Below are 21987 nucleotides of genomic sequence, written 5' to 3'. Positions count from 1 at the left end.
GCAGAAGAGGGAGAAAAGCAAAACGAGCACAAGCTCTCCAAAGCCGGCGTCGCAGATCCAGAACATTCAACACCATGATCTGAACAGCAACAAAGTCAGAGCCCTCTGTGCTTCTGGTGACCTGATGGATTTCAACTAAGAACAAAGACTTAGCATTGGGTAGCAACAATGACCCCCCTGGGTGCTGCTGCAAAGGGCAGTTCGCAGCAGTCGGTGTGAGAGGAGCTCTTAATTAGAGTGGCCATGTCATTATGTTATTCTAACCCATCCATTTCAAAGCAAAAGAAGCACGATGAAAATATGTGTTGTGGAGAAGGATATAATCAATTACATATCATTTGAGGTCTGAAAGTAACAGCAGCAATGAATACTGATCATATTTGCTGGACTGATTTCCATTCTGGACTTGGGGCAAGTCAAAAAACGCTGGCAATTTCTGCCCCCGTTTCTGTTTCCGCCAGAATTTTCAACGTCCCTAGTGTACATGTGGAGTCCCCTGGATTCCAAATCATGTCACTATATTGACCTTCTTTTGCCCTCCTCCCATACTGATGGTGATCCATCGCAGCCTGTCCTTCAGCTACAGACCAGAGGGTGATGCAACTTATGTGTTCTTTGTGTCCAGAGATAAACTCTGTGCTTGTTTGTAGCCTTGCGGCAATAGATTGACTGGCAGTCCTCGCTTTCCAAGATCATTGACGGTGGACTTTTTCACTTGAGCAATGATGCCGGTCAATGAGGAATCTCCCTCTTCGATAACTGGCAGTGATAAACCCAGGCTTGGTTGGGAGATGGGTGGCGGAGAGAGGGTTTTAAAAATATACAAATCATCTGTCAGGAGAAAAGCCTCCTTGATATAGATTTCCAGAAACCACAAGGAGCACCTGAGGATTCAAAGACAGTAAATAGCATGGACCCATTCCAGAAGGGAGGTTTCCAACACCATCAAAATGAAACAGAGCACCTCAGAGAACCAGGGGGAAGATGCCTTTCATTTGGGTGGGCAAGGAGAACTTCCTGCCTGGCTCTGACCTGCCAAGTCAGGAACATTTAGCTCCACAGCTATTTGGAGCTGAGCAATGGCATCAAAGGGACAGCCTTCCATCACAGAATGCAAAAGCCAGCGTTGGTGAGTCACCTTAATGAAAGACATTTGCACAGGGCAGCGCGCTTCAAACTGGCAATTAGGGCAGTGGCTGCTCGTCCCATTAACAGCGCAGTAATTTAATTTATATCCAAAAGGCTGTGTAATAAAGTGAAGCAGCCTGATTAAAATAAATTATGCACACTCTGTTAGAAGCAGCAAGTGAAAGGGCAGATTTGTTGATGATCGGAGCTGTCCCGCTGTCAGCCGGTGGCCAAAGTCTTGTGATCCATATGCGCACTGTATCTAGGAAAGATCCAAACTGGTTATGGGCCCATGAAGAGAACTATGTGCACTATTAACAAGGTTAATGTGACACAGAAACCCACTGTACACGTGTGTGTGTGTGTGTGTGTGTGTACACTGCAGGATGACATGCCTGCTCACTTCCCCCTCCAACCCCACCCCTCACCATCCTCCTTCCCTTTACACTTCAGCACCCCGCTTCCCCCTCTCCGAACTCACCACTAACCTTAACCTTGCCAACCCACCCATTGCAGTTCACCCAAACTGTTCTCGCTCCCTCTGTACATGCATTGACAGTGGGGAATGGGGGAGAAATAAGTTTCTTTCTTCCCTTCATTCTCCCCCTGCCCCCCACTGCAGGCAGCACTGTGGCATGCTGCCCTTCGGTCCTCAGGACATATGATAGAATGAATTTATCACCCAATTAACCAAGTAGTAGTTTAATGGCAGATAGGGACCTCGGAGCTGAACTCTGGGATGTATTCAAGGTAGCGCTGAGGACAAGGTTCCGTCAGTGCAAGGATTTCTCCTTGTGCAACAGAACGCTCCCCCTGTCTCCTTCTCCTAAATCTGTTCTGGGGTTTTCCCCAACCCTCCAGAGCACATTTTGTGGGAGATTGCAGTCGAACATAACGATGCATGAGTGCTAGTTAGCAGCGGCGTAGCTAACCACTCAGGCATCTGGGGTGGCTAGCTACACCCTATGTGTAGGCACTCTGGGTGGAGTCTGCATGGAGTCTGCCTGCCACCTTCCCCTCAGCTGCAGGGCAGTGAAGTGCCTGCAGGTGCCCGAGCCACTGTGTCACTCCCAGGAGAGACGTGTGGCTCAGGTGTGCTGCAGGCCCCAATGTAAGTGCTGCCCCCTGGGTAAGTGGTGCCCAGTGCACCCTGCTCCCCCACCCCAGCTAAGCTGCTGCTAGTTAGTCACTTAGGAAGCTAGGTCTGTAAGGGAGGAAGTGAAGCTGCTTCTATTTCCTTTCCCTCACTTTCTGAGCACCAGGTAACCTACCAGGATGGGTGTGTCTAAACTTGCTCCAAATTCAGACCGCATGTTTGAAACTATAGGCTGTATTTTGCACCCAAGGGTAATCTACCTGTGCTTTCCTTGCTGCTACATGGAATAATGCATGAACCACACCTTTACATTTAGTAAGTAAAGCATTTTAAACTTACTTAACAGTGTGATTTGTTCATTGCAAGAGGGATAGAAAATGGGGAAAGTACTATATGCAACTAAACAGGATGTACAAAAGGCTTAGCAGCCTAGATTCCTAATGCTTCACTGTGTTGTTTGACTTTGTGAGTTTAAACTCTGCTGCTGTAGCTCTCTCTTGCTGGAGTGTATGTTTAGCCCTGCTTTTTGAATCCAGGCATTCAGCTGATTCTTTTATTATTTACCCCATATACATGCGTCACAGGGATCCATATATTTTCAAATATTTGGAGATGGCATAAGGCACACACAGGGAGAGGAAAGTGGGAAAATCCCATTGCACTAGACCTAATCCTTGTGCTAGCTCCAATATTCCATTAAATACCACCCCTTGGTTTTTAAGAGCTAGTCTTAAATTCATCTTTAGGAATCTTAAAAAAACAAAAACTCAAACAGAACTTTTCTACTTACCACCACGATGTAGCGTGGCCTGTACTGGATTGTACCAAACAGGCCAAGGATGACAATGATTATGTGGAGGAAATTGGCAAGAATTGGAGCCCATTGGTATCCCAGGAAATCAAACACTTGTCTCTCTAAGGCAGCAAGCTGGAAAAGAAAGAGAAGGAGGCTGTGATTTCTGCACTGCAAGGGCTTGGGCCGGACGACCCTTTGGGTCCTTTCCAAATCTACAATTTCTACAATCCTGTGATGAACAATTGCAAATTGGAGGCTTGCTTTGAAAATGCTTGTTTTTCAAAAAATGGAATTTCCCCCCTGTTGGTTGCAATCTCTTGGCTGCCACGGTTTGGTGCAAACGATACGCATCAAATTTAGGTTGCACGGTTGAAGTGGATTTGGGCACTCTTGTGCAACAAAGAAGCAGAGCTCTTTTTTTGGTAAGGAAAGAGATGGGGAAGTGTACTTGAAAGTGCAGGATTGCAGCAACATCGGGCGATGTCGAATAGGCTGCATGCAAGCAAATCAGAATGATTGCTCTAAGTTTTCTGCCAGCAGCTCAGGAAGAATGCTCCACAGGAAGGACCTATGGATGAGAACTCTGTCTAGTTCCTTTCCCCCATATCCTCTGAAAGTTCACCATACGCCAAGACTGACTGTGTACCGAAGAAACTAAAAAAAATGTTATGCTCACAATAAATTCAGCAGGGCAGTATGAACACGTGCCAATTCCCTGTGCAATGATTAGCCCATACATGCATTTATTCTGCAGTATTTTGAACCTGCAGTATTTTGAATCTTTGAGGGTGATTTGCATCCTGGTGGATTTGGGCGGGAAGGTTGATGCAAAAGAAATGGGATTGACTACACACTACACACACACAAAGAGGCAACATGATGCCTAGATAAGAGGCCCTTATAAGCCAGGAACAACAGTGGTATTCAGAGTAAAGAGATGTTTGCACAGATGGAACAAATGGAAGAATGCCATGTTGAATTCAACCCAATGTACCTTAATTACCCATGTCTGTTAATTCCCATGTGTCTTGTCTGAGTATCACCCACCCCTTCTGTTTAATAGACTCATGCAGGAGAACTTTTGGGATCATGCCCACTGCCTCTTCTCTCGTCTTTGCGGGATACAGCTAACAATCATTCTCGCTCTTCTTTTTTGACAGCTTTGAAAGCCGCATTCTTCAACTCCAAGGGAGCCAATTTAATTAAACAGCCAGACAGGTACCATCAGCAATCTTGCAGGAAGCACGCGAGCTACTCAATGAACAAGTCCCATACCTGGGAAAGTGGCACTGGAAGGTTATTATTCATTTCAAAATCAATTTTCTCTGCATCATCAGAGCCAGCGGCAATGTGTTAAGCCCTTAATCTTTCATTAGAAGGATCAAAGCACAAATGGCGGCGACATTTAGGAGTCCCGGATTCTGGCTGGCTGGCTGGAGGACACGTGACCGCAATCAGTTTATCCAATCAGGCATTTAATTGGCTTTGTTTGTTACTTTGAGCCCAGAAATGTAGATAAAGCACCAGCCCGTCCATATATTAGTTTACCTATTTAGCAAGGAAACCCTTCAGTGGTGTATGTTACAGAGAGATAACCCCATGCCTTCTGGATTTTGCGAGAAGTGAGCTTGACTTTGCTTCCTGCCTGCAATCGCTGGGACCAAAGAGTGTCATGATCCAAAGCAGCAACTACAGTGGTACCTCAGGTTAAGTACTTAATTCGTTCTGGAGGTCCGTTCTTAACCAGAAACTGTTCTTAACCTGAAGCACCACTTTAGCTAATGGGGCCTCCTGCTGCCGCCGCGCCGCCGAAGCATGATTTCTGTTCTCATCCTGAAGCAAAGTTCTTAACCTGAAGCACTATTTCTGGGTTAGCGGAGTGTGTAACCTGAAGCGTATGTAACCTGAAGCCTATGTAACCTGAGGTACCACTGTATATCTAGATTCCACACGGAATGTAGTTAAACATTCTTACAAAAGGGACTGGTGGCCATCAACTTAGATGGCTTTAAAAGAGGATCTGACAGATTCATGGAATAAAAGGCAATCAAAAACTAGTAGTCATAAGGGTTGTGTTCTTCCCAGTGGCGTAGCACAGGTTGCTGATGGCCGGGACGGGGCAAGTGTTGTGCCCCCTGGTGGACTGAGCAGCCTGGCGGTGCTGGGCCATCAATGAGGAAGCTGCCTCCACACACCTCCATAGCTTCTGAGTATTTTGCCTTGTTCATGTGCCATGGAATCTTGACTTCTGTCCCTTCTGCTTGCCATTGTGCCTGCACTGCTCTCAGCCGGAATGAAGATATTTTCCTTACTTTCCAGTAAGTGTCGTTGTCCTTGTTCGTTGGGAGGGCAACCCAACCAAATCATTATCTAGCTCACAAGAAACATCAGAGCATATGCTCCTCTAAAAGAACAACTCCTATTAAACAAGACGGAAACCTGATTGAATTTTTTCTTAATCAATTATTTGGCAGAGTTTTACTTAATTAATCTGTCAATTAAATGTGCATAAATTTGCATGCACTAAAACAATGCTTCTGAAGCCAGAGGCTTTCTTTATTTCTTTATGTTTCATCATAGCCGTCATCGAAGGCATTCATGCCCTCCTACATGAGAGAAAGGGAGGCATGCCTCTTTAGACATCTTGCCATCTGCAATTTTTAATTGCATTTTTTAATTGCATGGAAAAAAAGAGAGTCTGCTGTCTGTTTAATCGGTGGCAACTTCTTAACTGATGGATTAAATTTAACTAATTGAACACCACAGATCCATACTTTTAAAGCATGCGTGAAGGGATGAGGATTTTGCTGCAGGTTGCCAGGGGAAGCCACTTGGCTATTAGGAAACCTCCCATGTCCTGAGATAGTCTGCTCAGTTGGGAGCTTCCTGCCTCCAAAGCCCCGCCTATGATATCCTTGGAGATGCCTGATTGGCCACTGCAGGAAGCAGAACTAGATGGACTGTTGGTCTGATCATAGGGATGTGGGTGGCACTGTGGTCTAAACCACTGAGCCTCTTGGGCCTGGGTAGGCAAACTAAGGCCCAGGGGCCAGATCTGGCCCAATCACCTTCTAAATCCACACACACACACACACCCATGGAAGGTCTGGGAATCAGCATGTTTTTACATCAGTAGAATGTGTCCTTTTATTTAAAATGCATCTCTGGGTTATTTGTGGGGCATAGGAATCTGTTCATTTCCCCCCTCAAAATATAGTCTGCCCCCCCACAAGGTCTGAGGGACAGGGGACCGGCCCCCTGCTGAAAAAGTTTGCTGACCCCTGCTCTTGGGCTTGCAGATTGGAAGGTCGGCAGCTCGAATCCCCACGATAGAGTGAGCTCCCATTGCTCTGTCCCAGCTCCTGCCAACCCAGCAGTTCGAAAGCACACCAGTACAAGTAGATAAATAGGTACCGCTGCGGTGGGAAGGTAAACGGTGTTTCCGTGCGCTCTGGCTTCTGTCACGGTGTCCTGTTGTGCCAGAAGCAGTTTAGTCATGCTAGCCATATGACCTGGAAAGCTGTCTGCAGACAAACACCTGAAAGTCAGCTGAGTGCCGCAACCCCATAGTTGCCTTTGACTGGACCTAAGTGTCCAGTGGTCCTTTACCTTTACCTTTACCTTTACCTTGGTGTGATCCCAACAGCGCTCTTCTTAGGTTTACCTGAGTACCTGCCCAGTACCTCCCAGACTCAGCTGGCCAGTTCCCTTCTGTTTCTGCCATGTAGCTATTCCTTAGATGGTTTGAATCATAGAATCATAGAATCATAGAATCATAGAATCATAGAGTTGGAATAGACCACAAGGGCCACCGAGTCCAACCCCCTGCCAAGCAGGAAAAACCATCAGAGCACTCCTATGCCTGCTCTTTGCCTGCAAACTGACCCCTGTTTGCCTTGCATTGATATGCAATTACTCATTTTGTCCCCTGCCCACAGACAGCATCACCGCTTGTGATGCCAGGATTTGATCTTGGCAAGGGCCAGGGAATAAGTGCCCATGCTGGCTGCAGAGGTGGGTTTAGGGCAGCCTGACCGGTTTCCCTGCACTGGGTGGAGGATGGGGTGTCAGAACTATGACATAGTGCATGCACAGAACGGAATACAGGAGGCAGGAGGTACCAAATTTTGGGCTCACACAGAGCTCCACTGAAATTTGAAAGACCAAAGTCTGGCAGGAACAAATTGGCATACAGAGGTCTGAAAGGTTTGGGACATGGGTAGGCAAACTAAGGCCCGGGGGCCGGATCCAGCCCAATTGCCTTCTAAATCCAGCCCGCAGACGGTCCGGGAATCAGCGTGTTTTTACATGAGTAGAATGTGTCCTTTTATTTAAAATGCATCTCTCGGTTATTTGTGGGGGCTGCCCGGTGTTTTTACATGAGTAGAATGTGTGCTGTTATTTAAAATGCATCTCTCGGTTATTTGTGGGGCATAGGAATTCATTCATATATATTTTTCCAAAATATAGTCTGGCCCCCCACAAGGTCTGAGGGACAGTTGACTGGCCCCCTGCTGAAAAAGTCTGCATCTCCTAAATCAGGGGTCAGCAAAGTTATTAGTTCATCAGATTGCACATACTGCGACTGTCCTTAGTTACTGGGACCTCGCTCTAATATCATTTATTTCTCAGATTTATTTCAGAGAGGCATTTTTAAAGCCCTGGTGGATCAGACTATTGGCCCATCTGGTCCAGCCTCCAGAGGCGAACCTCAGCCAGTGAACTTCTTTATCTGAATGGGGATTTGAACCCTGATCTCTCAGGTCCTAGCACAACACTTTTAGCCATTGCACCACTGTGCGAACGCCAATGTAGGTTTTGACCTGTTCCTGTAACCTACTGTAATTCAATCATGCTTCTCGGCAGTGGCGCCCTCCCATCAGATGTCAGGGAGATAAAAGAATTACCGTATTTTTCGCTCTATAAGACGCACCAGACCACAAGACGCACCTAGTTTTTGGAGGAGGAAAACAAGAAAAAATATATTCTGAATCTCAGAAGCCAGAACAGCAAGAGGGATCGCTGCGCAGTGAAAGCAGCAATCCCTTTCACTCTCCTGGCTTCTGGGATAGCTGTGCAGCCTGCATTCGCTCCATAAGACGCACACACATTTCCCCTTACTTTTTGGGAGGGAAAAAGTGAGTCTTATAGAGCAAAAAATACGGTACATAACTTTTAGAAAACATCTGAAGGCAGCCCTGTTCAGAGAAGTTTTTAATGTCTGACATTTTATTATGTTTTATAATTTGCTGGAAGCTGCCCAGAGTGGCTGGGGAAAAAACAATATTATGATTATTGTGGTGGTTGTTGTTATTTCTAGCTGCATATCTGTAATAGGAGGGAAAATCCTACCTCCATATACATGCTCTTTGTGATTAAATGAATGCAGATCAGGCTCTGATAAGCTTAATGAAAGCAGCAGGCAGAGTGGAGCAGAGTCTGTCACAATGATTGTGATTATGCAGATGGAGTGAAGGTTCAGTACTGATTCGTGTAGCTGTTGCCAGACCTCCAGGTCTGACCTGAAGTCTCCAGGTTTGCCTTGCCCCTTCCTGGTGGCAGGTGCTGGGCTTGACTCTCCAGATGGATTAGAGGGTCTTTTATTGTCATAACAACAACAACAAAGGCAGCAGCAGCAATAACACGAAGAGGAACTTGCAAGCTTCATCCCAGCAGGAACTGGCTGTAACTTATAGAACAAACACCAGTGGCGTAGCATGGGGGGTGCAGGGGGGGGCGGCCGCACCGGGCGCAACATCTGGGGGTTAGGGTTAGGGGGCGCAAATCCACAGGTTAGGGGGCGCAAATCCACAGGTTAGGGGGCGCAAATTACTTGCCTTGCCCCGGGTGCTGACAACCCACGCTACGCCACTGACAGACACTCTGGCGAAGCTGCTCCTTTCTCCCACTTAACCTCTGTCTCCAGGACCCATGGCCATGACATTACCAGGGCTCTCCTCCCTTGACATCACCAGGGGCTGGGTCTCAGGTCTGTGCCCTGAAATCTCAGAGTCTGGGATCCTCCTGACCTGGTAATCCTAGATCCCTGGCGTGAAGTTAGGTGTGTTATTTATTTATTATTTTTATTTACTCATTGAATTTATATACCACCCTATTCAGAGAGATCGGGGGGGGGGGACTCAGGGCATTTCACAGAATAAAATCAAGATATAAAATCGCAAAATACACAATAAAAATAAATGCAACAGCCCAGTAGCACCCCTCCCCCACCAAAAACACATTTTAAAAGGGAATAGGATATAAATTGGATCAACCAAAGGAACGTTTTTGCCAGGCATCTAAAGGTTTATAATGAAGGTGCCAGCCGAACTTCCCTGGGGAGAGCATTCCACAGATGGGGAGCCACTGCAGAGAAGGCCCTGTTCACGTGTTGCCACTTTCCTGACCTATCGAGGAGGGGGCACACGAAGGAGGGCCGTAGAGGATGATCTCACAGTCTGGGAAGGTTCATATGGAAAGAGGCGGTCTTTGAGGTATTGCAGTCCTGAGCCATTTAATGCTTTATAGGTCAAAACCAGCACTTTGAATTGGGCCCGGTAACTAATTGGTAGCCAGTGCAGTTGGACCAAGATCTGTGCAATATGCTCAAACCGTCTCGCTCCGGTGAGAAAACTGGCCACTGTTACAAGTATATCCACATTTTCAGCAGTGAAGGTATGATATTACATGGCTGGTTTTTGTGTTCGATGAAAAAAGCGGAAATTGTGGGGAGTCAGCAACTCGTTAGAGGAGCTAATACACTACTAGCAGTATACACATCAAATTATAACAGCAGGCATTTAAATGTGAGCCTTCATATAAAACACAGGTGGGGAGAGGTGGGGCATAATTTGACTCTTCTTCCCCAGAGTTCCCCCCAACCCAGTCTAAATGCATCACCAGAAGAGGAAGGGTGTATTCAGAGAGGGGGTGTCATAGCTGGGGAAGAAAGACTTAACCTGCCATGGGGAGGGAAAGATTAACTCTACTCTGTCACTGTGCTGGGCCCGGGGGTAACCCATGAAACGCAGTCCAAGACTGGTCCAGAATCTGAAGGTTCCGCTAGGAGTCAGTCTGACAGGGCCAAGGCAGGAAACCAGGCAAGATCTAGCATACAGCAATGTTGCTCCTGCAACCTAGGGTGGGGTCCGACAGCCTTTTATCTTTTTCAGGGTAATGGCCAGTCCCGAACCCCGGCAACTCACCTCCCTGTTTCTCCCGAAGGCGAGCACTCCTCCTGCGAGTACTCAGATCTCTCCTTCTCTTAGACTTTAGTCTCTGCAGCCCGTGAGACGTCGGTGGGTTACTAGACCCAGAAGCTGCCTCAGCCTCCCCTGACCCAACCGGTAGTGGAGCAGCTGTGAGTGATGGCCCAGCTGAAGGCAACGAGGTAATCCCCGCATTTGGAGCCAGGGCAGGCTCCGGCCCCTGACTCGGCCCATCTGGTGTTTCTTGCAGGGGAATCTGTGCAGACTGGGACTCTTCAGGATCAGGCCCCAGACTTGGTTCAGGTGATGCCTGAGGCAAAGGATCCAGTGCAGACTGAGACTCCTCTGGCTCTGAGTCCCAGCCCGAGTCCCAGGCCATCACAGTCAGAGAACTGTCTGTCCAGGCAAGAATGCTGTCCTGGGCAGTCAGCGTTTGGTAGCTTCTGGTGGGAAATGTCATTTTTTAATACTCAGATGTTTTAGGCAAGTGAGGAGAACAGAGGGAGGGGGCTGGTCTACTTAGTTTTGCCGCCATGACCATAAAGTGACCATTACTGTTCCTAAGTTAATGGTACAATGTGTTTGGGACGGGGCATTTATTTCTCAGGCAAAAGACTGTGTGGCCCCCAAACACAATCTATTACCTTTCCCTCCCTGCGACCACTCTGACCATAATTCTCCTTGCACTGTCAGGAAAGGAAACTTCAGATAGCGGAGAGGAACGAGACAGATGTGCATCTTCAGAGACATCTGGAACGTGAGTGCAGAAATATCTATAGAAGAATCTGGCACAGTTTCCCAAACTCGCTTCCAGATTCCATATTTGCACAGCAACGTCACCGATGCATGGAAACATACCCAGCCTGGATAATCCTTTGCAAGTGATCCTTGAGGCCTGCGGTGGATGTTAGTGCAAAGGGGACAAATCTGTTAAAGTGCTTAATGCTCCAACTCTATTAATTAGCAACAGGGATGCGGGGGAGTGGCACGGAAGAGCAACCATCTGGCTTTAAAAAAAAAGAAAAAAAACTATCCAAGGTCCACAGGCAATAACAAACAGAATGACTCAAATGAGTTGTGTACTCAAGACAGCTCAACAGGATCAGCTAAGCAAACTCATTGGCAAAACTGGCCCAAACTTGTTGGTTTTTCAAGAGATAGGAGGACTGTAAGAATGGATCTGTTTCCTTCTTGATCTCAGTCATAAGGTTCATCCAGATGACCTGATTATTGAGCATTCATCCTTTGTGGGCAGTGGCGTAGCGTGGGGGGTGCAGGGGGGGCCGGCCGCACCGGGCGCAACATCTGGGGGTTAGGGTTAGGGGGCGCAAATCCACGGGCCAGGGGGCGCAAATCCACGGGTTAGGGGGCGCAAATTACTTGCCTTGCCCCAGGTGCTGACAACCCATGCTACGCCACTGTTTGTGGGGGGGTTTATACGTCTCCAGTCTTGAAAGGGATACTGTAGGCATCTGAATACAAGTTACAGTTGTACCTTGGATCCCAAACACCTTGCAAGTCGAACGTTTTGGCTCTCAAATGCCGCAAACCCGGAAGTGAGTGTTCCAGTTTGCAAATGTTCTTAGGAACCCGAACGTCCGACCCCGCTTTCAATTGGCTGAAGGAGCTTCCTGCAGCCAATCGGAAGCCGCACCTTGGTTTCTAAATGTTTTGGAAGTCAAATGGACTTCCAGAATGGATTCCGTTCAACTTCCAAAGTACCACAGTACTGGAAACCACAGGAGAGAAGAGTTACTATTGCACTCAAGTCCTGCTTTCAAGCTTCCCCCAGGCATCTGGTTGGCTGATGTGAAAACAGAATGCTGAACAAGATCTGCCTTTCTTCTCATCCATCAGGGCTTTTCTAATTTTTTTTACACCTTCCCGTTAATCCTCAGTGCATTTCCCCATCATTCCCCTAACAACAAAAAGCCTGTTGTTGCTTTTTAAAAGGTGGATTTGTTGCAACAGAGCTTTAATCCACTTTTAACGGCACAAACCTAAATTTACAGCTTGCGCTTGACTGCTTCCTGCAGAAAAGGAGTGTCCTGGGGGCACCCAGGGACTGTGTCATAATAACACACAGGGGCATGGGAGCCAAAGCAGAAGTCCCAGCTCAAATAGGGACTGTAGCTGGGGGGCCCAAGTGGTGGACTTTGGGCTTTCAAATTTCAGAAGCACCCTGTGGGACACCCAAATTGTTGCCCCTTGCCTCTTGCCTTCTGTTCTAAGTCATTGTTGCGGCACCCGTTCAGCTCGGTGCCCAGTGAGGGCAAACCAGTCACCGTTGGCATGCGGTGAAATTTTTCGTAGGGGGGCAGTTAGGGCCAGAGACGGCAGCTTGCGAGGGCGATTGGGGGGAGCAAAGTCCTGACAGCGTGACTCCCTCCCTAAGCCAGGCAGAAGCTTCCTATCAGCAAATAGGAAAAAAATAATGAACGAATTCCTATGACCCACAAATAACCCAGAGATGCATTTTAAATAAAGGCACACATTCTACTCATGTAAAAACACCAGGCAGGCCCCACAAATAACCCAGAGATGCATTTTAAATAAAAGGACACATTCTACTCATGTAAAAACACACTAATTCCCTGACCATCCGTGGGCTGGATTTAGAAGGCGATTGGGCCAGATCCGGCCCCCGGGCCTTAGTTTGCCTACCCATGTGCTAGTGGGAGTTGTCATCCAAAACATTTGGAGAGCACCAGGTTGGGGAAGGTTGATTTAAAGGCCTCTGCTCCCAGTGATGATCTATCAATAACTTTTATCGACTCTCTTGAAAGAGAGAGGATGCTGAGACAAGTGGTCCCTAAATGCAACTACTCAAGAGTCCTAGCGGCTTGTGGGGTTCAGGTGCCAAGATTTGACAGTGGCTTGACAAATTATGTGAGAGCCAAGTTGCATTTTTCTTTTCTTTTATTAAAAAAAGATGAATAAATAAAGGGGTTTACTTTCACCAGCATTCCAGAACAAAGCTCGACACAACTGTCACAACTGAGATGCGTGCAATTCCTTACTCCAGCATAAGGCATCCCCTTGGATTACTTAGCACCAATTAGTTACTCCCCCACACCTCATTTTATGCATTGCATGCTGGGGGGGGCAGGGGGGGCAGGATGAGGCAGGGAGGCTTAAGGAGAAAGCAGTACAGCCTAACTATGAATTATAGCCAGGGACATTAGGTTATCTGTGCCAACTCAGCAAGAGCAGAGAAAATGCCAGAAAATGTGCTGCTGCCTGTGGAATGATAACACTATTCAGAAATCCATTTAAAAGTGTCAAAACGAGGGTGTGCATGTGCATTGGAGGGAGGGGAAATTAACAGTGCAATCCAGTGTGGTTTGGTTGTGAGAGTGTTGGGCTAGCCCCTGAGAGGTAAAGGTAAAGGGACCCCTGACCATTAGGTCCAGTCGTGACCGACTCAGGGGTTGCGGCACTCATCTCGCTTTATTGGCCGAGGGAGCCGGCGTACAGCTTCCGGGTCATGTGGCCAGCATGACTAAGCCGCTTCTGGTGAACCAGAGCAGCGCACGGAAACGCCGTTTACCTTCCCGCCAGAGCGGTACCTATTTATCTACTTGCACTTTGACGTGCTTTCGAACTGCTAGGTTGGCAGGAGCAGGGACCGAGCAACGGGAGCTCACCCCGTCGCAGGGATTCGAACCGCCGACCTTCTGATCGGCAAGTCCTAGGCTCTGTGGTTTAACCCACAGCACCACCCATGTCCCTATAGCCCCTGAGAGACCAGGGTTCAAGTCCCCTCTTGGCCACGGAGCTCGTCGCATGACCTTAATGCCAGTCACTATTTCTCAGTTGCTGTTGTGTACATGGGACCCAAACTTGCCAGTTTAAACTTGGAAAAGTCTAGTACTTCCCCCCCCCCCAACTCCATCATTTCCATAACCATCCCCAGCTTAAAAGCCACCCAGCAGAGCCTAAGGTCATGGCTTCCTTGCCCAATACTTGCTTGAGTTTATGAAATCTCTCTTTTTTCCCTTCCCCTCCTTCTTTTCTAGCAACGGTTGTCAGGGAAACATACCTTGGGGGCTCTGAACTTCCACCCCAGCATCTCTCTCCAGCTCCGAGAGGTCAAAAGAGTAATTGAGCAAGAGGGGGCTGTTTGCCACTCCGTCTCCAAAATATGTTTGGTCAGCACTGCCATTTAATAAAATAAACACCGTTCCATATTAGGTTTGGTCTGTCTTCTTCCTGGGAGATGGATGCTCTCGCACCTTGAAGCTGTTGACATTCAAAATTGCAAAACAGAAATAAAAGCAGAGAGAGGCTGATGGTCTCTTCAGGATGGTTCCTTCAGGCAGACATCTTCTCATGCCTGGTGACGGACATGAGCTTTCTACCAGCCCAATGGTTAAAAACGGCTGCCTGTGGCTGTTGACCCATTTCTGCAACCAACAGCAAAGTGAGTCGTGCCCAAAGCATGGATTGCCCACTGGGTCAACAACTCCCAATATGGAGGGTTGCTCTTTGCTGATTTTAGGCAGGGTTGCATTGCGGCTTTAATTTAAACCGGTTCCATTAAGTGGTTCGAAGCAAGGCACCAACTAAGGCAGACCAAGATTTGCATAGTTTCACCACTGCAGGAGAGTTATCCCACCCGACACATCCCAGAATCTGAATTTCCTGTTGGAATTAAAGCAGGGCAGAACTGGCCCTGAAGTTGGAATCCTGGAACATTCACAGAACAGAACTGCTCCATTGCACTTATCCCTAAGATCGCAGTCCACCTCCCCAAAAATGTCTGAAGTGGTTGTTGTTGTTTGTTGTTTAGTCGTTTAGTCGTATCTGACTCTTTGTGACCCCATGGACCAGAGCACGCCAGGCACTCCTGTCTTCCACTGCCTCCCACAGTTTGGTCAAACTCATGCTGGTAGCTTCAAGAACATTGTCCAACCATCTTGTCCTCTGCCGTCCCCTTCTCCTTGTGCCCTCCATCTTTCCCAACATCAGGGTCTTTTCCAGGGAGTCTTCCCTTCTCATGAGGTAGCCAAAGTATTGGAGCCTCAGCTTCAGGATCTGTCCTTCCAATGAGCACTCAGGGCTGATTTCCTTCAGAATGGAGAGGTTTGATCTTCTTGCAGTCCATGGGACTCTCAAGAGTCTCCTCCAGCACCAGAATTCAAAAGCATCAATTTTTCAGCGATCAGCCTTCTTTATGGTCCAGCTCTCGCTTCCATACATCACTACTGGGAAAACCATAGCTTTAACTATACGGACCTTTGTTGGCAAAGTGATGTCTCTGCTTACCGAAGTGGTAATACATGTCTAAGGCAAAAAACTGGGCTGAACCGTGTATGCAAAACAAGGGTTGACATTTCATTCTCTCTTTGCTCCCCAATTTTCACATGTACAACTTCTGGCAAATGAGGCTGGGCTGCCCAACCGTTTCTCTAAGGGCTCAGCCAGATCTGCCCTTGCCTTGCTGCTTTCCCCCCTGGAAAACCTGATCTTTACTGCTGAATCGGAGCAAATGTCAATTGGTGTCCCGTCCTCCCATATTGACATTTGCTTCAATTTATCACTAAAGAGCAGGTTTTTCAGGAGGAAAGCAGTGGCACAAGGGCAAAATTGCTTGGATCTGTGCACAGGATAAGAGGAAGTGTGAAGGAGTCCTAAGTCAAGTTGCCACTATCTCCTGCCAAGCCCCTTCATATGCAAACAGCACATTTACCTGAGAAGCGGTGAGATACCTGACCAGAAAGGGCCAATGAAAGGGGGAAGAGTTTATAAAAAGCTGAGCTGCTTCTTGCAACCCTTGTTCCCTTGCCAACATGAGGAGAACCAGTTCCCTTTCCCCAACTAGGGATCCAAGACAGGATCCTTATGAAGCTGACTAGCCTTGCTGATTCTTTGGGGGTAAACATGAATGAGCACAGGACGCGGGTGGGTTAAACCACACAGCCTAGGACTTGCTGATCAGAAGGTCAGCGGTTCAAATCCCCGTGGCGGGGTGAGCTCCTGCTGCTCAGTCCCAGCTCCTGCCAAACTAGCAGTTCAAAAGCATGTCAAAGTGCAAGTAGATAAATAGGTAAGGTAAACGGTGTTTCTGTGCACTGCTCTGGTTCACCAGAAGCGGCTTAGTCATGCTGGCCACATGACCCAGAAGCTGTACGCCGGCTCCCTCGGCCAGTAAAGCGAGATGAGCGCCGCAACCCCAGAGTCGTCCACGACTGGACCTAATGGTCAGGGTCCCTCGTTACCTTATGAATGGGCACAGCGAACAGGCCAGGATTAGTCCAGTTTTAGAGCCACAGGCTTCTGGTTTATTTTGATTCTGCTTTTCCCCTCTGCCTGTTTCCTCTCTACCTTTGAGTCCTAATAAAGTTCTTTAACCTGACCGCTAGAGTGCATGTGCTTGCTTAAGCTTTGGGGTTTAAGAATCCCCACATGCCTATTCGCTCAACATTCAGGGTTACTGGGAGTTCAGGATTGAAGCTGTAAGTGACCGGCATGCTCTCCTGAGGTCTGGGAGAGACTCAGAGAGAGTGTGGGCTGCTGCTACACTCTAAGTAAACCACAAAGGTACCAGCTAAACCTTTTAAAAAGTGATTGCTTTAGTGCATCCCAGGTTTCTTCCCATCTGATATTGCAGGAGTAATTTGGAGGGTGGTAGCAGCGACTACCGGAGAGTAAGACCCACTGGTAGCGCTGCAGGGCTGTTGTGCTGTAGTTGGGCAACGAAAGGGGTTTGAGAACCTCTCTCAGGCACCCCCCTTTTGTCAGACAGATAGTTCCAGCTTCTGCAAAACCTGGTAAGAAGGAGCAATAAATCTCAGCCTTGAGTCATTCTGGGAACTCACCCATCTGAACAGCGATAGGATGTTGAACTTGTTTCAGCCAGCAATTTCACACAGCTTGCATATCCTGGCTAAACACATGACGACAAGACAATAATCCCTTAATCAGGCACTCCAGGACGTAAGCCAATGCAATCTACCAGGCATTTCGACGTTATTTCTGGTGGGGGTAGTGTTACAAATTTGGGATAAGTGTTGAAATATTTATTTTATTAGGAGACGGCACAGATTCAACTTGCGGGAGCCAAATTCAGCGCATGTGGTTTGTTTAGGATAGACTCATTTGCAGTGGGAGTGAGTGAAATTCATCAAAAGGCCAACACGGTTACACCCTGTATCCTATTTCACTGCAGTTTATCTGCTTGGATTATTTTTTTATGCTGTTATAAAACATGATATGCCATGTTTTAGGTGGCAATGGGAATTTGGGAGGTAACCTGCCCAGTCGTGGGCTCTCAGGCTCATAGAGGTGCTCTAACCCAGGCATAGGCAAACTCTGGCCCTCCAGATGTTTGGGACTACAATTCCCATCATCCCTTGCTAACAGGACCAGTGGTCAGGGATGTTGGGAGTTGTAGTCCCAAAACATCTCGAGGGCCGGAGTTTGCCTATGCCTGCTCTAACGCATATGAGGGGCCAGGATGGTGGAGTGGTTAGAGAAGGCATAGGCAAAGTCAGCCGTCCAGTTGTTTGGGGACTACAATAATAATAATAATAATAATAATAATAATAATAATAATAATTTATTATTTATATCCCGCCCATCTGGCTGGGCCTCCCCAGCCACTCTGGGCGGCTTCCATAAAAACCAAAAATACAGTAAAATATCACACGTTAAAAACTTCCCTGAACAGGGCTGCCTTAAGATGTCTTCTGAATGTCAGGTAGTTGTTTATCGCTTTGACATCTGATGAGAGGGTGTTCCACAGGGCGGGCGCCACTACCGAGAAGGCCCTCTGCCTGGTTCCCTGTAGCTTTGCTTCTCGCAATGAGGGAACCGCCAGAAGGCTCTCGGCGCTGGACCTCAGCATCCGGGCAGAATGATGGGGGTGGAGACGCTCCTTCAGGTATACTGGACCGAGGCCGTTTAGGGCTTTAAAGGTCAGCACCAACACTTTGAATTGTGCTCGGAAACGTACTGGGAGCCAATGTAGGTCTTTCAAGACCAGTGTTATATGGTCTCGGCGGCCGCCCCCAGTCACCAGTCTAGCTGCCGCATTCTGGATTAGTTGTAGTTTCCGAGTCACCTTCAAAGGTAGCCCCACGTAGAGTGCATTGCAGTAGTCCAACTCTCATCATTCCTAGCTATAAGGACCAGTGGTCAGGGATGATGGGAGTTGTAGTCCCAAAATATCTGGAGGGCCGGAGTTTGCCTGTGCATGGGTTAGAGTCTTGGGCTAGCATCTTGGAGACCAGAGTTTGAATGCCCATTTAGCCATGAACCTCCTTAGGGGACCTTGGGCAAGTCACTGCCTTTCAGCATAACCAACCTCACAGGGGTGGTTGTAGGGATTGAATGTGAAGGGTGGAAACCATGTCTGCCACCTTAAGCTCCTTGGGGGGGGGGGGGAGGATATAAATGCAATAAACAAAACAAACACATTTTCTCCCACAAGTCAGGAAAGGCTGTATGTGTGCTTCAATTCAAGCACGGAGCCCTAATAAATATTGATGAAAGTGCCTTTGCCAATCTGAGGTCAGTGTGTCAGCTGTACCTGATGTCTGGCAGGGCCGGCCCTACCATTACGCAAGATGAGGCAGCTGCCTCAGGCAGCAAGTGTGAGGAGGCGGGCAGCAGCACTGAGCTGTGTGTACCACAGGGCTTCCCTTTAAGCCTCTCTGACTGCCTGGTTCATTCAAGGGCAGTGGGGAATGCTTCCCCATTGCCAGTGTTGAACTGCCAGTGTGGCTAGATTCAGTACCGGGAAGGAAGGCACGGTCTTGTCCTCTGCCTCAAGCTACAAAATGTCTTGGGTCCACCCAAGCTGACCACAGTGACAGAAGCCATAGCGGAAGGCTAAGGCATGATTGGCAGAAGCCCAAGGATTGCAAAGCAGAGCTGTAAGAAAAACACCGGGGCCTTGTTTAAATAGTAGGGTGCTTGGTATCTGGTGCTCTAGAATTTGCCCCACCCTTCAGTATGGGTTCCATTAAGAATGCATTATTATTATTATTATTATTATTATTATTATTATTATTTGAATTTATATGCCACGCCCTATACCCGGAAGTCTCAGGGCAGAACAAAATCAAAATATAAAACCACAAAATATATAATCAGAATGAAAGCGACAACCCAATAACTCTTTCTTCTTGTTTCTTGCCTCAGACTTGCCTCATATTGTGGTATTTAGTTTCTCTCATCATGTTATTTCGTTGCAGTTTTTTTTTTTTATTAAAGCTTAGTTTACATTTACGGGAGCCACTTATTTTTCTGAAAGCAAAAAGAAACTCTGCTGAAGAACAGTGGAATATCCTAAACTTGAGGGAGTGATGGGATATTCCCAATTTGCTAGGAGGATTGATTTTGTCAATCATCTCCCAACAGTTGGTTATGGGCCCAGTCTGGCAGAGAGAGAGAGAGAGAAAGGGGTATATAAAAGTTCTGAAAGCCCTAGAACCTGCTGTGCCTGTTCTCACTTCAAGTAACTATCCTTTATGGAAATTTTGAATGGAGAAGAAACTGGTGAAAAACGATTTGTGAAAAATCCGCACCAGCGGAAGAGGCAGAAAAAGTAAAGTGTGGAAAGGTGAGGGCAGAAATTCCAACTTATGTGAGTGACAATGACTTACACATAAGAGATGTTAAGACTGCCAGAGAGTTTTGGCAAGATCTGAAAGAGTTGTATGAGAGAAAACACTGTGAATGAGAGACTGTATTTATTAAGAAAGCTGTTTAATTTTAATAATTTTAATAATAATAATAATAATAATAATAATAATAATAATAATAATAATAATAATAATAATAATGTTAATAGGGGAGTTAGGCAGCTGTGGGGAGGCAGGAACCTTCAGTCTCTGCAGCTGCTTCCTAGGGGTTAAGTCACAGGGGTCAGCAATCTTTTTCAGCAGGGGGCCTGTCTACTGTCCCTCAGACCTTGTGGGGGGCCAGACTATATTTTGAGGGGGGAAATGAACGAATTCTTACGCCCCACAAATAACCCAGAGGTGCATTTTAAATAAAAGCACACATTCTACTCATGTAAAAACATGCTGATTCCCGGACCGTCCATGGGCTGGATTTAGAAGGTGAGTGGGCCACATCCGGCCCCCGGGCCTTACTTTGCCTACCCATGGGTAGCAAAGAAGAGTTGCTGTGTTTGTAAAGAGTTTGTTATGTATTCAGTGGCCTGTGTTTGCCTGAGCTTGAGTCTGGACAAAGGACTCTGAGCACCTGTGTTCTGATTCAATACACGATGTCCAATCACAGAACATTTCAGGATTTGGGCCTCTGCCATTGGCCGTTGAACTCTGAGTTGTGATTCGCAGCTTGGAAGTTGAGACAGCCAATCACACTGGGCGTGGCCCAGGATTTCGGGAACGTATATAAGCAGTTGCTTTGCCCGTTTCCCAGTTATGCAGTTCAATAAAGGTTCTTGCTGTTATCACTGTGGGAACCCACCTACACATCAAAGTTCACTTACTTCATGTGATTTACTGCTGGCTCATGCCTGTCATCAGGACTGAGTAGTAGCTCACTGGCTTCAGGAAACTGACTGCCTTTTGAGTAACAAAAAAGGAAACCTAGAGGATAAGAGAATGGGCCAAAGAGCATTTTGTTAGAGAGCATGGCCGGTTGGCTGGGATCTTGAAGAGTAGCATTGCTTACAGCACCATTTTGCTTCAGGCACCAGTTTGTGGATCTGGACAAGTGGGATCTCCTCCTGCAGCTTAGAAGGAGCTTGTTCCCCTAGCGCACAACAGTCACCAGCTTTCTTTAGATGAAAAATGTCAGATCACAAGAAGCTCCATAGAAATATGAACCCAAGGCTCACTGGGATAGCATAAGTATGAAACCCTGAGACCCTACCTGCCCGCAGACTGTCTCGCCAGAGTGGTGCATGCTCTAGTTATCTCTCGCTTGGACTACTGCAATGCGCTCTATGTGGGGCTACCTTTGAAGGTGACTCGGAAACTACAACTAATCCAGAATGTGGCAGCTACACTGGTGACTGGGAGCAGCCACCGAGACCACATAACACCGGTCCTGAAAGACCTACACTGGCTCCCAGTACGTTTCCGAGCACAATTCAAAGTGTTGGTACTGACCTTTAAAGCCCTAAACGGCCTCGGTCCAGTATACCTGAAGGAGCGTCTCCACCCCCATCGTTCTGCCCGGACACTGAGGTCCAGCGCCGAGGGCCTTCTGGCGGTTCCCTCGCTGTGAGAAGCCAAGTTACAGGGAACAAGGCAGAGGGCCTTCTTGGTAGTGGCGCCCTCCCTGTGGAACGCCCTCCCACCAGATGTCAAAGAGAACAACAACTAGCAGGCTTTTAGAAGACATCTGAAGGCAGCCCTGTTTAGGGAAGCTTTTCATGTTTAACAGACCACTGTATTTTAATATTTGTTGGAAGCCGCCCAGAGTGGCTGGGGAAACCCAGACAGATGGGCAGGGTATAAATAATAATAATTATAATAGTAATAATAATAATTATTCCCAGTTGTTGTTGGCATCCTCCTGTCTCAGGAGATAACGGAGGAGTGTGTTTGCAGCAAGGAGGAGAGGAATCTACACAGTGTGGCAAGCCACTAAGTTACACACGGCTGATCACAGCTGATAGCCGCCACATGGATCAATTTAAACCATTCTCCACGCTGCTGGGAGTAACAGGCAAACTGTCCCAGAGCGTCCCCTCTGGAAATGCCCACAGGTTTCCTGTCTTTTGCCAAACCTTCAGTCCAGAAAAGAAAGGGCCTGATCCTCTTTTCACACCGTGC

General features: G+C 47.5%; 1 protein-coding gene across 3 annotated transcripts in view; it reads right to left on the bottom strand.

The window, feature by feature from the left end:
- The window catches only part of NKAIN4 (sodium/potassium transporting ATPase interacting 4), a gene marked incomplete at its 3' end in the record, with an annotated part of 104558 nt that overhangs the window by 54103 nt on the left and 28468 nt on the right, over window positions 1-21987 (bottom strand). For all 3 annotated transcript variants that reach the window (XM_081196756.1, XM_081196755.1, XM_081196754.1), the window contains exon 2: window positions 3015-3152. In XM_081196756.1, the coding sequence (XP_081052882.1) occupies window positions 3015-3152 (138 nt within the window). The remainder of the gene's footprint in view (window positions 1-3014; window positions 3153-21987) is intronic.

The sequence above is a fragment of the Podarcis bocagei genome (assembly GCF_964188305.1).
Source record: "Podarcis bocagei genome assembly, chromosome: 5".
Lineage (NCBI taxonomy): Eukaryota > Metazoa > Chordata > Lepidosauria > Squamata > Lacertidae > Podarcis > Podarcis bocagei.
This window is presented reverse-complemented; position numbering and strand designations above follow the sequence as displayed.